The sequence below is a fragment of the Stegostoma tigrinum genome, chromosome 3 (assembly GCF_030684315.1).
Source record: "Stegostoma tigrinum isolate sSteTig4 chromosome 3, sSteTig4.hap1, whole genome shotgun sequence".
NCBI lineage: Eukaryota > Metazoa > Chordata > Chondrichthyes > Orectolobiformes > Stegostomatidae > Stegostoma > Stegostoma tigrinum.
Genome location: NC_081356.1, coordinates 47,878,493 through 47,897,437, shown reverse-complemented (window position 1 = coordinate 47,897,437; position 18,945 = coordinate 47,878,493). Strand labels below are relative to the sequence as shown.

The window sequence follows — 18,945 nt, the reverse complement described above, 5'->3', positions numbered from 1 at the left end:
CATCCTGGCATGTTTGCGTCACTTCCTGCGGAAGAATCAGCCTTGGAAGTGATTTCATACCGGAAGCCTATCTTTCAATGAAGGAGGCTAATCTCTCGGTGGTGGCAAACTATGATCCTAAGAAAGATCTCATATTGACCTGCAATGCCTCCCTGTATGGCTTTGAGGTGGTCTTAGCTCATAAGTGGCCCAATGAAACTCCCAATAGCTTATGCATCCAGGAATTTATGACCTTATGCAGGTTTATAAAATCATTAGGGGCATAGATAAGGTGAGTATCAAAGGTTGAAGGAGTTCAAAGCTAGAACATAGAACAATACAGCGTAGAACAGGCCCTTCGGCCCTCGATGTTGCACCGACCTGTGAACTAATCTAAGCCCCTCCCCCTACACTATCCCATCATCATCCACATGCTTATCCAAGGATTGTTTAAATGCCCCTAATGTGGCTGAGTTCACCTCATTGGCAGGGAGGGTGTTCCACGCCCTTACCACTCCCTGACTAAAGAACCTGCCTCTGATATGTGATTAAAATCTATCACCCCTCAATTTGTAGCTATGCCCCCTTGTACAAACTGAAGTCATCATCCTCGGAAAATGAGTCTCACGGTCCACCCTATCTAATCCCCTGATCATCTTGTATGTCTCTATTAAATCCGCTCTGAGCCCCCTTCTCTCCAATGACAACAGACCCAAGTCCCTCAGCCTTTCTTCATAGGGCCTGCGCTCCAGAGCAGGCAACATCCTGGTAAGTATCCTCTGCACCTTTTCCAATGCTTCCACATCCTTCCTGTAATGGGGTGACCAGAACTGCACGCAATATTCCAAATGAGGCCGCACTAGCGTTTTGTACAGTTGCAGCATGACATCATGGCTCCAGAACTCAATCCCTCTACCAACAAAACCTAACACACAGTAAGCCTTCTTAACAGCACTATCAACCTGGGTAGCAATTTTCAGGGATCTATGTACATGGACACCAAGATCTCTCTGCACATCTACACTACCAAGAATCTTTCCATTGACCCTGTATTTTGCCTTCCTATTATTCCTCTCAAAGTGAATCACCTCACATTTATCCATATTAAACTCCATTTGCCACCTTTCAGCCCAATTCTGCCGTTTATCCAAGTCTCCCTGCAACCTGCAACATTCTTCCATACTGTCCACCACTCCACAGACTTTAGTGTCATCTGCAAACTTATTAACCCATCCACCTATGCCTGCGTCCAAGTCATTTATAAAAATGACAAACAGCAGTGGTCCCAAAACAGATCCTTGAGGCACACCACTGGTGACATAACTCCAAGCTGAATATTTTCCATCAACCACCACTCGTTGCCTTCTTACAGAAAGCCAGTTTCTAATCCAAACTGCTAAATCTCCCTCAATTCCATGCCTCTGTATTTTCTTTAAACGCCTACCATGTGGAACCTTATCAAAGGCTTTACTGAAGTCCATGTACACCACGTCAACTGCCCTTCCCTCATCCACATGCTTGGTCACCTTCTCAAAAAACTCAATGAGGTTTGTGAGACACGACCTGCCCTTGACGAATCCATGCTAACTATCTCCAATCAAATTGTTGCTTGCTAGATGATTATAAATCCTATCTCTTATAATCCTTTCCAAAACTTTTCCTACAACAGACGTCAGGCTTATAGGTCTATAATTACCTGGGTCATCCCTACTGCCCTTCTTGAACAAGGGCATAACATTTGCAATCTTCCAGTCCTCTGCTACTAAACCTGTAGATAATGAGGACTCAAACATCAAGGCCAAAGGCTCAACCACCTCTTCCCTAGCTTCCCAGACAATCCTCAGAAATATCCCATCTGGCCGAGGGGATTTATCTACCTTCACACCTTCTAGAATTGATTACACCTCCTCCTTACTAACCTTAATCCTTTCAATTCTTGTAGCCTATAACTCAGTCATCTCCTCTACAATATTTTCCTGTTCCTCAGTGAAAACAGATGAGTAATAATTATTTAGCACCTCTCCAATCTCCACAGGGTCCACACACAACCTGCCACTTCTGTCTTTGACTGGCCCTATTCCTACCCTGGTCATCGTCTTATTCCTCACATACCTATAGAAAGCTTTAGTGTTCTCCTTTATTCTACCAGCTCATGTTTGCTCATGTCCCCTCCTTGCTCTTCTTAATGCTCTCTTTAAATCCTTCCTAGCTAATCTGTAACTCTTCATTGCCTCATCTGAACCATCTTGTCGCACTGTCACATAAGCCTCCCTCTTCCTCTTAACAAGACATACAATTTCTTTAGTAAACCACGGTTCCCTTACCTTATCACTTCCTCCCTCCTGGCCTGACAAGGACATACCTATCAAGGACACGCAATATCTGTTCCTTAAACCAGCTCCACATTTCAATTGTCCCCATCTCCTTCATTTTGCTAACCCATTCTATGCCTCCTAAGTCTTGCTTAATCACATTATAATTGCCCTTCCCTCATCTATAACTCTTGCCCTGTGGCATGTTCCTATCCCTTTCCATTGCTAAAGTAAACATAATCGAATTATTGTCACTCTCTCCAAAATGCTCACCTACCACTAAATCAAACACCTGGCCTGGTTCATTACCAAGTACCAGATCCAGTGTGGCCTCCCCTCTCATTGGCCCTTTGACATACTGTGTCAGGAAACCCTCCTGCACACATTGGACAAAAACTGATCCATCCGACGTACTAGAGTTATAGCAATTCCATTCAATGTTATGGAAGTTAAAGTCTCCCATAATGACCACCCGGTTCCTTTCACTCCTGCCCAGAATAGTTTTGCTATTCCTCTCCTCTATAAAAAAAATTCCCAGCAGTGTTACCTCTCCTCTCTTGTTTCTGACCTCAGCCCATACCACCTCAGTAGATGAGTCCTCGTCAAAAGTTCTTTCAGCCACCGTTATACTGTCCTTGACTAACAAAGCCATACCTCCCCCTCTTTTACCATCTTCCCTGACCTTAATGTAAGATCTAAACCCTAGAACCTGCAACATCCATTCCTGACCCTGCTCTATCCATGTCTCCAAAATGGCCAAAGCATCGAAGTCCCAGGTACCTATCCATGCTGCAAGCTCACCTACCTTAATCCGGATACGCCTGGCGTTAAAGTAGACACACTTCAATCCAGCTTGCTGTCTGCCAGCACACTCCTGTGACAGTGAGGTCCTGTCCATGCCCTCCCTTCGCTCATCCTCCTGAGTACTAAGACTACACTTCAGTTTCCTATCCCCCTTCTGAGCTAGATTAAATCCACCCGAATAGCACTAGCAAATTTCCCACCCAGGATATTAGTGCTCCTCTGGTTCAAGTGGAGACCGTCCTGTTTGTAGAGGTCTCACCTTCCCCAGAATGAGCCCCAATTGTCCATGTACCTGAAGCCCTCCCTCCTGCACCATTCCTGCAGCCACGTGTTCAGCTGAAATCTCTCTCTGTTATTTGCCTCGCTATCACGTGGCACGGGTAACAAACCAGAGATAACCACTCTGTTTGTTCTAGCTCTCAGCTTCCATCCTAGCTCCCTGAAATCCTGCCTGACAGCCCCATCCCTCTTTCTACCTATGTCATTGGTGCCTATGTGGACCACGACTTGGGGCTGGTCACCCTCTCCCTTCAGGACCCCAAAGACACAATCCGAGACATCACGGACCCTGGCCCCTGGGAGGCAACACACCAACCGTGAGTCTCTTTCGTTCCTGGCAAACCTTCTATTAGTCCCTCTAACTATTGAGTCCCCAGTGACTAACACTCTCTTCCTATCCCCCCTTCCCTTCTGTGCAAGAAGGACAGAGTCTGTACCAGAGACCTGCACCCTAGTGCATACTCCTGGTAAGTTGTTCCCCCCAACAGTATCCAAAACAGTATACTTGTTTTTCAGGGGAATGACCACAGGGGATCCCTGCACTGACTGCTTTTTCCCCCTTCTAACAGTTACCCAGCTTTCTTCATGCTTAGGAGTAACTACTTCCCTGTCACTCTTGTCTATCACTGACTCTGCCTCCTGAATGATCCGAAGTTCATCCAGCTCCCGCTCCAGTTCCCTAAAGCGTTCTAGGAGGAGCAAGAGTTGGGTGCACTTCCTGCAGACGTATTTGGATGGGACACTAATGGCGTCCCTCACCTCATACATCATGCAGGTGGAACATTCCTCTTGCATCATGTATGAGGTGAGGGACGCCATTAGTGTCCCATCCAAACACGCTAGAGGGCATATTTTTAAGGTGAGAGGAGAAAGAATTAAAAGGTACCTGAGGAGCAACTTTTTCACACAGGTGACATGTTCATGTACAGAATAAACTGCCCAAGGAAGTGACAGATGCAGTTGCAGTTACAATATTTTGAAGACATTTAGAGAGGTATGTGGGTAGGAAATGTTTTGAGGGATGTGGGCCGAACACAGGTAAGTGGGATTAATTTCATTTGGGAAACTTGGTCGGTCTGGACAAGTTAAGGCAGCACAGTGGCTCAGTGGTTAGCACTGCTGTCTCACAGTGCCAGGGGCCTAGATTCGATTCCTCCTTTGGCAACTGTCTGTGTGGAGTTTGCATGATCCCCTGCTGTCTGCAGGATTTTCTCCGAGTGCTCCAGTTTCCTCCCACAGTCCAAAGATGTGCAGGCTGGGTGGATTGGCCATGCTGACTTGCCTGTAGCATTCAGGGATGTGTAGGTTAGGTGGGTTATAGGGGGATGGGTCTGGATGGGATGCTCTGAGAGTCAATGTGGACTTGTTGGGCTGAAGGGCCAGTTTGCACACTGTCAGGGTTCTATGATTCAGTGAAAACAAAATATGCTAGAAATCACAGCAGGTCAGGCAGCATCCATGGAGAGTAAGTAGGTTAAAGTTTTGAGTCTAGATGACTCTTCATCAGAGCTGGAGAAACCAAATGCAGACTGGATGACTGCTTTGCAGAACCCTTCTGGTCTGTGTGCAAGCATGACCCCTACCTGCCTGTGGCCAGTCATTTTAACACAGCATCCTGCTTGCATGCCCACTGTTCTGGTCTTGGCATGCTGCAACGCTCCAGCGAATCACAACGCAAACTGGAAGAACAGCATCTCATCCTCAGACTAGGCACTCACAACATTCTGGACTTAATATTGAATTCAATGACTTCAGATTGTAAACCCATTCCCACTCCTTTCCTTTCCTTTTAGCTTTACTTGTTACATTCTCTGTGACTATAGCCTCTCTCCCCTGTGCCTGTCTAATAGCCTCTTAAATTCCCCTAGTGAGGCAGATTCCACTACCCTCCCCGGCAGTGCGTTCCATGCCCCGCCCACTCTCTGAGTAAAGAACCTACCTCTGACATCTCCCCGATATCTACCTCCTTTCACTTCAAAACTATGACCCTTCGTAAAAGCTACCTCCATCCTCGGAAAAAGTCTCTGCCCGTCTACGCTATCTATATCTCTGATCATTTTGTACACCTCTATCAAGTCACCGCTCATCCTTCATTGTTCTAAAAAGAAAAGCTCTAGCTCACTCAACCTTACCTCGTAAGACCTTCCCTCCATTCCAGGCAGTGTCATGGTAAATCTCCTCTGCACCTTTTCTAACGCTTCCACATCTTTCATGTAATGAGGTGACCAGAACTGGACACAATACTCCAGATGTGGCCAAACCAGGTTTTTGTATAGCTGAAGCATAACTACACGGCTCTTGAACTCAATCCCCCTATTAATGAAAGCTAACACACTATACGCCTTATTAACAACTCTATCCACCTGGGTGGCAGCTGTCAGGGAACTGTGAGCATGAACCCCAAGTGTTCCTTCACACTGCCAAGAATCTTTCCATTAACCCTGCATTCTGCTTTCACGTTTGTCCTTCCAAAATGAATCACCTCACACTTTTCAGGGTTAACCTCCATCTGCCACTTCTCAGCCCAGCTCTGCATTCTTCCAATGTCCCTTTATAATCTAGGACAGCCCTCTACACTGACAACAACGTGACCCACCTTTGTATCATCTGCGAACTTGCACTCCTTCATCCAAATCATTTACAAAAATCACAAATAGAAGAGGACCCAGAACAGATCTTTGTGGTAGACCACTCGTAACTGAGCACCACGTTGAATATTTTCCATCCACTACCACCCTTTGTCTTCTAAGGGTCAGCCAATTCTGAATCCAATCTGCCACATTTCCCCCTATCCCATGCCTCCTTACCTTCTGCATGAGCCTCCCATAGGGAACCTTATCAAGCGCCATACTTAAATCCATGTATACCACATCCACTGCTCCACTTTCATCCACGTGTTTGGTCACCTCTTCAAGAATTCAATAGGTTTGTGAGGCATGATCTACCGATCACAAATTCATGCTGATTATCACGAATCAAACTGTGCCTTTCCAAGTGATCATAAATCCTGTCTCTCAGAGCCCACCACTGACATAAGGCTAACTGGCCTGTAATTTTCGGGGTTGTCCCTGTTCCCTTTTTTGAACAAGGGAATGATGCTTACCTCTTTCCAATCTTCCGGCACTATACCTGTGGACAGCAAGGATGAAAACGTCCTCAGAATTCCCAGCACATCTTCTTTACTCAACCTCCTCTAGCCTATGTACCTGTTTCACAACGTTCTCTTCTACAACTAGTTCCCTATAAGACCGCAAGCAATAGGAACAGGAATAGGCCATTTAGCCCCTTGAGACTGTTCCACTATTAAGTAAGGTCATGGCTGAAATAGAGTTTCCTACATTTTCAAAGTGATCTCTGATTCCCCTACTGATCAAGAATCTATCTAACTCAACCTTAAATATGCACAAGGACGCTGTCCTCACAGTTGTTCGTGGCAAAGAGTTCCAAAGACTCTCAAACCTCTGAGAGGTGCAATTTTTCCTTATCTCAGTCTTAAATTTGCATCCTGTTATTCTAAGACTGTGTTCTCTGGTTCTAGATTTTCCCATGAAGGGAAACATCCTTTCAGCATTTGTCCTTTCAATCCCCATAAGAATCCTATATGTTTCAAGGAGGTTCATTCTTCTGAACTCCAATTTAGTCTTTGCTGATAAAACTATCCCTCAATGCCAGGGACCATCCTAGTGATCCTCCTCTGAGCTACCTCCAATGAAAGGATATATTTCCTTAAATAAGGGAACCAAAACTGCTCACAGTATTTCAAATGTGGTGTCACCATTGCCTTCTTTGATTGTAGAAAGAATTCCCTACTCTTATACTGTAACCCCCTTAAAATAAGGGTCAACACCTGCTGCACTGTGCTAGCTTTCAGTGTTTTGCACACAAATATGCCAAATCCCTTTGTGTTGCAGCTTTCTGCAGATTTTTCTCCAGTTAAATAATACTCTGTTCTTTGCTTCTTTCTTCCAAAATGAACGACTTCACATTTTCCCACATTATGCTGCCCACACTTATGGGAAAATGATTTGCCGTAGAGGGAGTGCAACAGACAATCCCCAGATTAATCGCTGAAATCTGGTGATTGTCCAGTGAGGATTAATTGAGGAGACTGAGTCTATATTCCCTGCTGATCTCATTGAATGATGGAGTGGGCTCAAAGGGCTGAATGGCCTCCTGCAGATTTTATTCGTGTTCCTATGTATCAACTGCTGAACAGAAAAAATAACATAATGAAGTGCACTAAGAGCTAAGTGTTTGTCTTTGGACAGACCATATGTTGATAATGCAAATTCAGAATGAATTATCCAAGATAGTTACCAATAAACTAAATTGAACGTAAAGAGAAATCAATTATTCAGAAGTTGGCAAGAATGTAGAACTCTACCACAGGAAGTGATTGGGACAAATACCTTAGATGCTTCTGTAAGCAATTTCAAGGAGTAAAGAAAAAATGGGAATAGAAAGATATGTGAAATGGCTGAGTTGAGGCAAATTGAATGGGAGGAATTTTGTATTGAACATAAATATCAACCGATACCAGTTAAATGAAGTGGTCAGCTTCTGTGCTGTAGATTTTATCACATTCAATGTATAACATTGAACATATTCCTGTGCAGGCTCATTGAGGCACAGGCTGAATCGATACTTTCACCTAGAAATTTCATCTTCCATTGTTAATGGATAAGCAATTTTAAAAAAAATAACAAAGGTGATCAGTGATGTTTTCATAAAGTGTGTACAGAAATTAATATTTAATGCCCTCCCCTGTGGAGATTCTTCTGCCCTTAGGGTTAAATTAAATCAGGTGGGTGTGTGATGAGTGGCCAACGCCCTGTCTCCACCAAGATTAAACATTTTTGGCCCTACATAATCAAGCACCTCCATTAGACAATTCATGCTGATGCTAATCTGTTGAAGGAGTTGATGGGGTACATGACAAGCAAACTTAGGTGTGGTTGTTTGTGGGCACCCGGGTGGGGTGATTTGAGGATGGGGGCGTGTGTTCTATCATTCAGAGATACCCAAAAAGCCAACTTGCAGGCCTGGCATCAAGACTGAAATTCCCCTTCTTCTATCCTCTACCCCGCAAAACACTGATTGCCATTACTCACCGGTGGCTGGGGTAGATTGTGCTTGAGTAGCAGACACTGCCTTTCCTTGGCAACCTCATTCTGGCGACCTGTGCACCACTATCTCTACCCTGACTACTTGAAGCTGAGGAAAGACATGTCAAGTTAAGGGCCTGAGTCACAGTTTATTCACTGAGTCTTCCCTAAAAGAATTCATTGAATCATAGAATTCCTACAGAGATGAGTGGATTAGGAGTGTTACAGGAAGAAAGGTCTGGGTGGGATGCTATGAGGGTCAGTGTGGACTTGTTGGGTGAAGGGCCTGTTTCCACACTCTAAGGATTCTATGATTCTTTGTAGGAGCAGGAGTAAGCCGTTCACCCCATAAAATTTGCCCTGCCATTCAATGAGATCGTGGCTGATATGATAATTAACACCACTTTCCTGATTTCTCCCTGTTGATTTCCTTACTGATTGAAAATCTGTATACCTCAGCCTTAAACAAGCTTAATACTCCAGATTTGCAAGTCACCTATAGTAAAGAATTCCACAGATTCACTACCCTCTGAGAGAAGAAATTCCTCCTCACCTCAGCCTTAAACATGTGACCTCCTTATTCTGAGATAATGTTGCACTTGCTGTTAGAATAATGAATAAACCAGTGACTTAAAGGTGTTGCATTTACACTCATAAATTATTTCCTGGATATCATCAGGCATTTTTTACTTCACAAAAATGATCAGATGAAGTTCATGCTCGCTATGTTTCGGTGTTCTCATGCAAAGTAACAAATTAATGGTTATTTTAAAAAATTTGGAAAAGTCAGATCAAATGTTGACATTCTTTCAGGTTGATCTGTTCCATAAGCCATAGAGATCTACAGTACAGAAAAAGGCATTTTGGTCCGTCACATCTACCAAATCAAAATCAACCACCTAACTATTCTAATCCAATTCCCAAGACTTGCTGCATAGCCTTGGCATTGCACGTGAATATCTAAATACTTCTTAGATCTCATGAGGGTTTCTACATCTACCACCCTTACAGTTCCAGATCCTTAGGTGAAGAATTTTCTCCCCACATCTCCTCTACACCTCATAGAATCCCTACAGCATGGAAGCTGGCCATTTGGCCCATCGATTCTACACTTACCTGCCGAAGGGCATCCCACGCAGACCCAACTTCCCTGCCCTATCCCTGTGATCCTACATTGCCCATGGTTAATCCACCTCGCATATACATTACAAGCAACTTAGCTTGTTAAGTGATTCAGCAGTAATTCAGTCAATAAGATGACAACCTCAACTCAGAAGTGAATTCTCCAGGAGCAGACCGTGCATGACTGCCTTTGCTTTAGTACTTTGTTCCTAGATTAATATTCTCAGAAAATTAGTGCAACCCATGGCTCAGTAATAGCACCTTTATTCTGAGTCAGATGAGACGTTGTAAGACCCATGCCTGTTCCAGAGATAAGCACTTAGTTCCTGCTGACATTCACTGAAGTACTGAGGGAATGCTACATTGATGAAAGTACAGCCCTCCCAATAAGCTGTTAAAAATAGGCTCCTAACTGTTATGTCCTGAGTCCACATAAGAGTCTGTGGAACTTTCTTTTCTTACTTAAACTATTTTTCTAATCAGCCTGTTCAGAGATGTTATTGCACGCCTCTGGAGCAGGTGGGACTTTAACGTAGGTCACTTGGACCAGCAGTAGAGTCACTACCACTTAATCAGAGGATGGCCCAAATCAAACAAAAACAGAGAGTTTTTGGTATTATTAGTCAACTTGAAGCATGTTGGACTTGAATCCAGGCCTCCTAGCTCAGGGGTAGGGACACAAACACTGCACCACAATTGCCCTATTTAAAAAGGACCAAAGGGCTCTCCAGGTATCACGATCAATATTTATTCCCTAATTAACAGCACTGAAATAGACTATTACATCATTGCTGTTGGTGAGAATGTGCGTATTGGCTGCCACCTCACCCGACATTACAACAGTGACTTCATACTTCTACTATAAGAAAAACTTGGAATGTAAAGAGCTTTGAGGCATCTTATGTTCATGAAAAAAATTGCTTGCTGCTGGCAGATTTGGGATTGTAGTTTTTTTTAACTTTATGACTGGTGTATTTAGTACCAGATATTTTTATGCTTATGACAACACCTCTGGAGCAGGCATGAATAAAAGCAAAATACTGTGGATTGAGAAAATTGTGGACCAGTGTGATAGGGAAATTTTTAGGAGAAGATTCTTAGGGACAGGATATACTTGCATTTGGAGAAGAATGCATTTACAAGAAATACTAAGCATAGATTTATGCAGGGGAGGTCTTGTCTCATAAACTTCATTGAGTTTTTTGGAAAGAGACAAAGATGATCGCCGAGGGTAGTGTAATAGATGTTGTCGACATGGACTTTACTAAAGCATTTGACAAGTTCTGCCGTGGTAGGCTGGTCCAGAAGATTAGATCATATGAAATCCATGGTGACTTGGCAACTGAATACAAAATTGCTGTGGCCACAGAAAATAGAGGGTAGTTGTGGAAGGGTTTTTTTTTACTGTCTAAAGGTATATGATCAGCAAGGATCAGAACTGAGATAATGGGAACTGCAGATGCTGGAGAATCCGAGCTAACAAAGTGTGAAGCTGGATGAACACAGCAGGCCAAGCAGCATCTTAGGAGCACAAAAGCTGACATTTTTGGCCTAGATCCTTCATCAGAGAGGAGGCTTGGCCTGCTGTGTTCATCCAGCTTCACACTTCGTTATCTCAGATTCTCTAGCATCTGCAGTTCCCATTATCTCTGATCACAATTTTAACCTCACTGTGAAGCCTCTTCCAGGGATGCCTAACCTGAAGAAGCTACCCTCTTCCCTCCCTCTCTGATGAAGGGTCTAGGCCTGAAACGTCAGCTTTTGTGCTCCTAAGATGCTGCTTGGCCTGCTCGGATCAGAACTGAGATCTCTGTGTTGTTTGCAATATATATAAATGATTTAGATGAAAATGTTGGTGGTCTGATTAACACGTTTGCAGATGATGGGAAAATTGCTGGAGTTGTAGATAGTGAGAAAAGATACCAAAGGATGCAACAGCATGTAGATCAGCACAGAGAAATGGCAGACAGAGTTTTATCTGGACAGGTGCGAGGTAATATGTTTTGGGAGGTCAAATGCAAGAAAAATGTACATTGCAAAAGGCCAGACTCTTTGGAGCATTGATATCCAGAGGGATCTTGGGGTGGAAGTCCCTAGGTCCCTGAAAGTGGCAACATAAGTAGATAAGGGGGTAAAGAAGATATAGAGCATGCTTGCCTTCATCCATTAGGGCATTGAATATAAAAGTTGGCAAGCCATGTTGCAACTGCATAAGAATTTTATTCAGGCCACATTTAGAGTACTGTATGTAGTTCACCACACTATAGGAAAGATGTGGAGGCTTGGAAAACAGTACAGAAGAGGGTTACCAGGATGGTGCCTGGATTGATGTGTATTAGCTGCAGAAGAGGTTTACCAGGATGGTGCCTGGATTGATGTGTATTAGCTGCAAAGAGAAAACAAAAAACAAAGAAAATTACAGCACAGGAGCAGGCTGTTCAGCCCACCAAGCTTGAACCGACATGCTGCTCGTCACGACTAAAATCCCCTACCCTTCCGGACACCGTATCCCTCTATTCCCGTCCTATTCTTGTATTTGTCAAGACACCCTTTAAAAGCCACAATCATGTCTGCTTCCACTACCTCCCTCGGCAGCAGGTTCCAGGCACACACCGCCCTCTATGTAAAAAACCTACCGTGTATATCATCTTTAAACCTTGCCCCTCACACCTTAAACGTATGCCACCTCGTAACTGACTCTTCCACCCTGGGGAAAAGCTTCTGACTGTCCGCTGTGTCTACACCCTTCATAATCTTGTAGACCTATATTATTCGTCAGCCTCTGTCATTCCAGTGAGACCAACCCAAATTTCTCCAACTTCTCTTCATAGCTAATGCCCTCTATACCAGGCAACATCATGGTAAATCTTTTCTGTGCCCTCCAAAGCTACCACATCCTTCTGGTAGTGTGGTGACCAGAATTGAACACAATATTCCAAATGCGGCCGAACTAAGGTTCTATAAAGCTGCAAATTACGTGCCAGTTTTTAAACTCAGTGCCCCAGTCAATGAAGGCAAGCATGCCATATGCCTTGTTGACTGCCTTCTCTACCTGTGTTGCCACTTTCAGTGATCTTTGTACCTGTACACCCAGATCACTCTGTCTATCAGTACTCTTAAGGGTTTTGCCATTTACTGTATATTTTCCATCTAGATTAGGCCTTCCAAAAGGCATTAACCCACATTGTTCCAGATTAAACTCCATCAGCATGTCTCTGCAGGTCACCAACTGATCTATATCCTGCTGTATCCTTTGACAGCCTTCATCACTAACCACAATTCCACCAACCTTTGTGTCATTCAGCAAATTTACTAATCAAACCAGTTACATTTTCCTCCAAATCATTTATATATATTACAAATAGCAAATGTCCCAACACTAATCCTTGAGGAATGCCACTTGTCACAGCCCTCCATTCAGAAACGCACACGTCCACTGCTAACTTCTGTTTTCTATGACTGAGCCAGTATTTTTATCCCCCTTGTAAGCTCATCTCTAATCCCATGTAACTTTATCTTCAGTTATCAGTCTGCCATGACGCACCTTGTCAAAGACCTCATTGACGTCCATGCAGACCAGATCCACTGCCTGACTCTCATCGATTATCTTTGTCACTTCCTCAAAAAACTCAATCAAATTAGTGAGACATGACCTCTCCTCCATAAAACTACATTGCCTCTCCCTTATATACCCATTTATTTCCAAGTATAAGTAAATCCTGTCTCAGAAAATCCTCTCTAATAATTTCCCTACCGCTGACATAAAGCTCACCGGCCTATAATTACCTGGATTATCTCTGCCACACTTCTTAGACAAAAAAAACCAACATTGGCTGTTCTCCAATCCTCTGGGACCTCTTCTGTAGTGAGTGAGGATACAGAGACTTCTCTCAAGGCCTCAGCAATTGCCTCCCTTGCCTCTCTCAGTATTCTGGGGGTATATCCCATCAGTTCCTGGGGACTTGCCTACCTTTATGTTTTTCAAGACTGCAATACCTCTTCCCTTTTGATCTCAACATGACCCAAACTAGCAACACACCCTTCCCCAGACTCATCATCCACCAAGTCCTTTTCTATGATGATTACTGATACAAAATATTCATTTAACACCTCGCCCATTTCCTCTGTCTCCAAATATAAATTTCCTTTCCTGTCCTGGAGTGGGCCAATCCTTTCTCTGGCTACCCTCTGGCTCTTTATATATGTATAAAAAGCCATGAGATTTTCCTTAATCCTGTTGGTGAATAACTTTTTGTGACCCCTTTTACTCCTCTTAATTCCTTGCTTAGGTTTCTTTCAACTTCCCTTGTATTCCACCCTTGCTTTGTGTGTTCCCAGCATCCTAGCCTTGACAAATGCTTCCTTTATCTTTTTCACTGGGCTCACAATATCTCCTGTTATCCAAGGTTCCCTAATGTTGCCATACTTATCCTTCATCTTTTCAGGAATGTGCCAGTCTTGAATTCCTATCAACTTACTCTTGAAAGCCTCCCATACCAGATGATGATTTGCCTCATTTGCCTACTCCTAATTTAGCATCTTCACCTGACACCATCACTTATCTTTATCCATCAGTACTTTAAAGCTTACTGAATTATGATCATTGTTCCTGAGCTGCTCCCTTCTGAGACATCGAACACCTGTCCAGGCTCATTCCACAATAGGTCCAGTATGGCCCCTTTCCTCGTTGGACTATCAACATACTGTTTCAAGAAGCCCTCCTAAATGCTCCTCACAAATTGTGCCCCAGCCACACCCCAAGCACTAAGTGAGTCCCAGTTGATATATGGGAAGTTAAAATTACCCACAGTAACAAACCTGTTACTTTTACATGTTGCCAAAATCTGCCCACATATCTGTTCTTCTATCGCTCACTGGCTATTTGGAGGCCGATAGTAAACCCCGAACATTCTGATTGCGCCTATCCTGTTCCTGAGCTCTACCCATATTGCCTTACTGTATGAGCCATCCGAAGTGATCTCCCACAGTACAACTGTGCTATTCTCCCTAACAAGTAGTGCAACTACCCCAGACCTTTTACATCCCCCTCTCTCCTACCTGAAACTTCTGTACCGTGGAACATTAAGAATCCTGTTCATGCCTTAACCAAGTCTCTGTAATAGCAGCAATATCATAGTTCCAAGTACTAATCCAAGCTCTAAATTCATCTGCCTCTTATACTTATTGCATTGAGAAATATGCACTTCAGTCCACCAGACCCACTTTGATCAGCAACATCAGCCTGCCTGCTCTTCCTCTCAGTCTTACTGGCTCCATTCTCTAGTTCCCTTTCTGTCAATTCACCTTTGCTTTTGTTCCCACCCTCCTGCTGAGCTAGTTTAAATCCTCCGGAGTAACATCATGAAACCTCCCAGACAGAATATTTATGCACCTCCAATTTAGATGCAGTCGTCCTTCTTGTACAGGTCCCACCTGCCCCCAAAGGGATCCCAATTGTTCAGATATCTGAAACCCTCCCTCCTACATCATCTGTTTAGCCATGTGTTGAGCTGTACTATCTTCCTATTTCTAGCCTCATTGGCACATGGCACAAAGGGTAATCCTGAGATTATAACCTTGGAGGTCCTGCTTTTTAAGTTTCCATCTATCTTTTCTGAACAGCTGCTGGCGGACCTCATCACTCATCCTACCTGTGTCATTAGTACCAGTATGCACCACGACCTGTGGCTGTTCAGCCTCTCCCTTCACAATGCTTTCTGCCTTTTCAGAGACATCCTGGACCCTGACACCAGGGAGGCCACATGCCGTTCTGAAGAAGGGTCCAGACCCAAAACAGCAGCTTTCCTGCTCCTCTGATGCTGCTTGGCCTGCTATGTTCATCCAGCTCTACACCTTGTTATCTCAGATTTTCCCAGCAAAATAAAATTTTGCAGCAGAGATTTCCCAATATCTCTGATACCATCTTGGAGTCTCTTTTACAGAAGCCCCTGCCTGTATCCCTAAAGTGTAGAGTCCCTGATAACTACTGCTCTCGTGCTCTTTGTCGTTGCCTTCTTAAGAACAGAGCCAGCCATGGGTGCCACCAGTCTGTCTGCTGCTGCTGCTGTTACCTCCTGATTGGTTATCCAGTCTAAATTGGTATACTTGTTAGAGAGGAGGACAACCACACGGGATTCCTGCAGTGGCTGCCTGCCCCTTCTAGTGGTCACTCATCTATGTGCTGCACCTTGGGTGTCACCCACATCTCTAAAACTACTGCCTATGACACTTTCCGCCACCCTCATACTCTTAAGTAGATCCAGTTGCCGCTCCAACCTATCCATGTGGTCTGTAAGAAGCTGCAGTTGGATGTACTTCCTGCGGACGTAGTTATTCAAGATGCTGGAAGCTGGATCTCTCCCTTTCCCTTGTTTCAGCAGGCAAGAGGCTGGATGAACTTGGATTGTTTTTGCTGCAGCATCAAACGCTGAGGGGTGATCTGATAAAATATAAAATGATGAGCGGCATGGGTAAGGTGGATAGTTGGAGTCTTTTTCCCAGGATTGAGAGGTCAAGTAAAAGGGGCATAGGTTTAAGGTGAGAGGGGGAAAGTTTAAAGCAGATGCAAGAGGCAAGGTTTTACACAGAGGTTAGTAGGTGCCAGGACTGCGCTGCCAGGGGTGGTAATAGAAGCTGAATCGTCAGACACATTTAGACAAACACAAGAACAGGCAAAGAATAGAGGGATAGGGACCTTGTGCTGGCAGATGGAACTAGTTTAGAACAGGATCCTTGGTCAGCACAGACATGGTAGGCCAAAGAGCCTGTTATAATGCTGCACTGCTCTATATTCTATGCTGGAAACCTGAAACAAACGCAGAAAATACCAGGAAAACTGAATAGGTTTGGCACCTTCTAAGGAGAGAAAAACAGAGTTAATATGTCAAATCCAATGTGACTCTTCTTTCAAAATGAAAGATGTTGGAAAATACATTTTTAATATACCTTTGGCAAAGATTGAGGAGCAGTAAGAGGGCATATTGTGGAGAAGCCCAATGCAAAATAAAAAGGGGTGTTAATGATGGTGAAAGAGAAAAAGAGATACAGTCATAGAGTTATACAGAAATAGACCTTCAGTCCGACTCATCCCTGCCAACCAGATATAATAAACCCATCTAGTCCCTTTTGCCAGCATTTGGCCTACATCCCTCTAATCCTTCCTAATCATGTACCCATCCAGATGCCTTTTAAATGTTCTAATTGTACTGGTCTCCACCCCTTCTTCTGGCAGCTTCTTCTGTACATATACCACCCTCTGCATAAAAAAGTTGCCCCTCAGGTCCCTGTTAAAAGTTTCCCCTGTCTCCTTAAACCTGTATGTTCAAATTTTGGACTCCTTTACCCTGGGAAAAAGACCTTTTTCATCCTATCCATACCCCTCATGATTTTATAAACTTCTATAAGTTTACCCCTGAGCCTCTGACACTTTTGGGGAAAAAAGTCCCAGCCTATTCAGACTCTCCCTCTTGCTTAAAACCTCTAGTCCTGCAATATCCTTTTAAGTCTTTTCTGCACCCTTTCAAGTTTCACAACATCTTTCCCATTGCAGGAAGGGCAGCATCAAATACAGTATTTTAAAAGTGGCCTAACCAATTTCATGTACAGCTACAACATGACTAATGAAGGCATGTGCCCGACACCTACGCCACCCTATCTACTCATGACTCCATTTTCAAAGAACTATGTACCTGCATCCCTAGGTTTTTTGTTTGGCAACACTCCCTAGGGCTGTATCATTAACTATATAAGTCCTGCCCTGATTTGCCTTACCAAAGTGCAACACCTCACATTTATCTAAATTAAACTCCATCTACTACTTCATGGCCCATTGGCCCATCTGATCAGGGTCCCATTGTACTTTGAGATAACCTTCTTCACTGTCCACTACACCTCCAATTTTGGTGTCATCTGCAAATGTATTAACCATACCTCTGATATTTACTTCGAAATAATTTACGTAAATGATCAAAAAACAGTGAACCCAATACCGATCCTATAAAATGTGTATAAACGAAGATGTGAAAGGGAGAGAATGAGCCCTCTTTCTCAGAGCAATGTAAACAAGATACAACACTACAGGGCTCTGGGGATTAGTTGGAGGAAAGAATTTAAGAAAAATGGAGAACAAGTATAATACAGTCAATTTCTGAGTTATTGAATTAATGTTTGAGACTTTTGAGGCTGTAAAGTGCCCAAGCAGAAAATGAGATGTTGTTTCTTGAGTTTGCATTGTGATATGTAGAACCCAGGTCTCCTGGATCAGAGGTGTGCCACTTTGAAGTTTGATAAATCATATGCCTTTCCAAAAATCTCCAGTAAAATGTTGTTATCTATTTTTCCTCTATTATTTTTTGTTTGCACTTGAACAGGGGCCATTCATAAACAATACAAGGTTATGGGAATAGTGGATTCTCCTGAGAAAAAGGCAGGGCTTACTGAGAAAATGATTTTTCTTAGGTGGTCCAATAATCCTGTACATAAATATTTACTTGTTGTCATATTTATGTGTCTGACTTGGTAGAAATGGCCTCTCCTACAATGAAGAAACATGAGAAACCAATGTATAGTGGGCCTACATCTCCGCAAGGTTCATCACCAAGACTCAGCACTTTCCCACAACATCATCACCCTGGAATCCCAGGACACAGCGGTAATTCACCTCATTTTGTAGCACTGCATATTAACTGTGAACATAAACAAATTGGAAAATGCAATTGTTGAGTAGTTCTCTCAGCCACATTTTGATGATGTTGAGCATTTTTGATCAGCTCAGATTTTTGCTCCAACAACAGAAATTGCTGGAAGAACTTAGTAGGTCTGGCAATGCCTGTGAACAGAAAGCAGAGTTAACCTTTTGATCTAGTGACCCACCTTTAGAACTCATACCAGCTAGGAAAAGGTGGTTTATGTGCCTAGGACAGAGTAGGAGGAAGGAGTGGATAGATGGCAATGAAGCCTGGAGAGAGAGAATGACAGTCTGGCAAAGGGATAGATAATAGTATGCCAATGAGAGAGGAAAGCTGATAATGGGAAAAGTAATTAGGCAGAAATAGGTTAGCTGTACTGAACAGGGCTGTGCACAGCTATGCTGTGCTGTCATGACAGGGTCTGGAATGTGTGGAGGTTAGCAAAGCACATGGAAGCAGGTGTTCAGGTTCTAAAATTTTGAGCACTAAAGACTGTGAGGTTCCTAAGCGAAAAATGAGATGCTGAGCTTCCAGCTTGGCTTAGCATTGCTGGAGCACTGTAGCAGGCTTGAGACAGAATGTTGGTCAGGGAAAACAGTGTTTTGTTGGTAACTGGAAGCTCGGGTCATTTTTGTGGACAGAATGAAGGTGTTCTGC

At 43.6% G+C, this 18,945-nt stretch overlaps 1 protein-coding gene across 14 annotated transcripts in view; it reads left to right on the top strand.

Moving 5' to 3' along the window:
- Window positions 1-18,945, top strand: part of LOC125451225 (nuclear factor 1 B-type-like) — a 683,573-nt gene that overhangs the window by 567,329 nt on the left and 97,299 nt on the right. For all 14 annotated transcript variants that reach the window (XM_059644590.1, XM_059644588.1, XM_048528110.2 and 11 more), the window contains one exon: window positions 18,123-18,251. In XM_059644590.1, coding sequence (XP_059500573.1) covers window positions 18,123-18,251 — 129 coding nt within the window. The remainder of the gene's footprint in view (window positions 1-18,122; window positions 18,252-18,945) is intronic.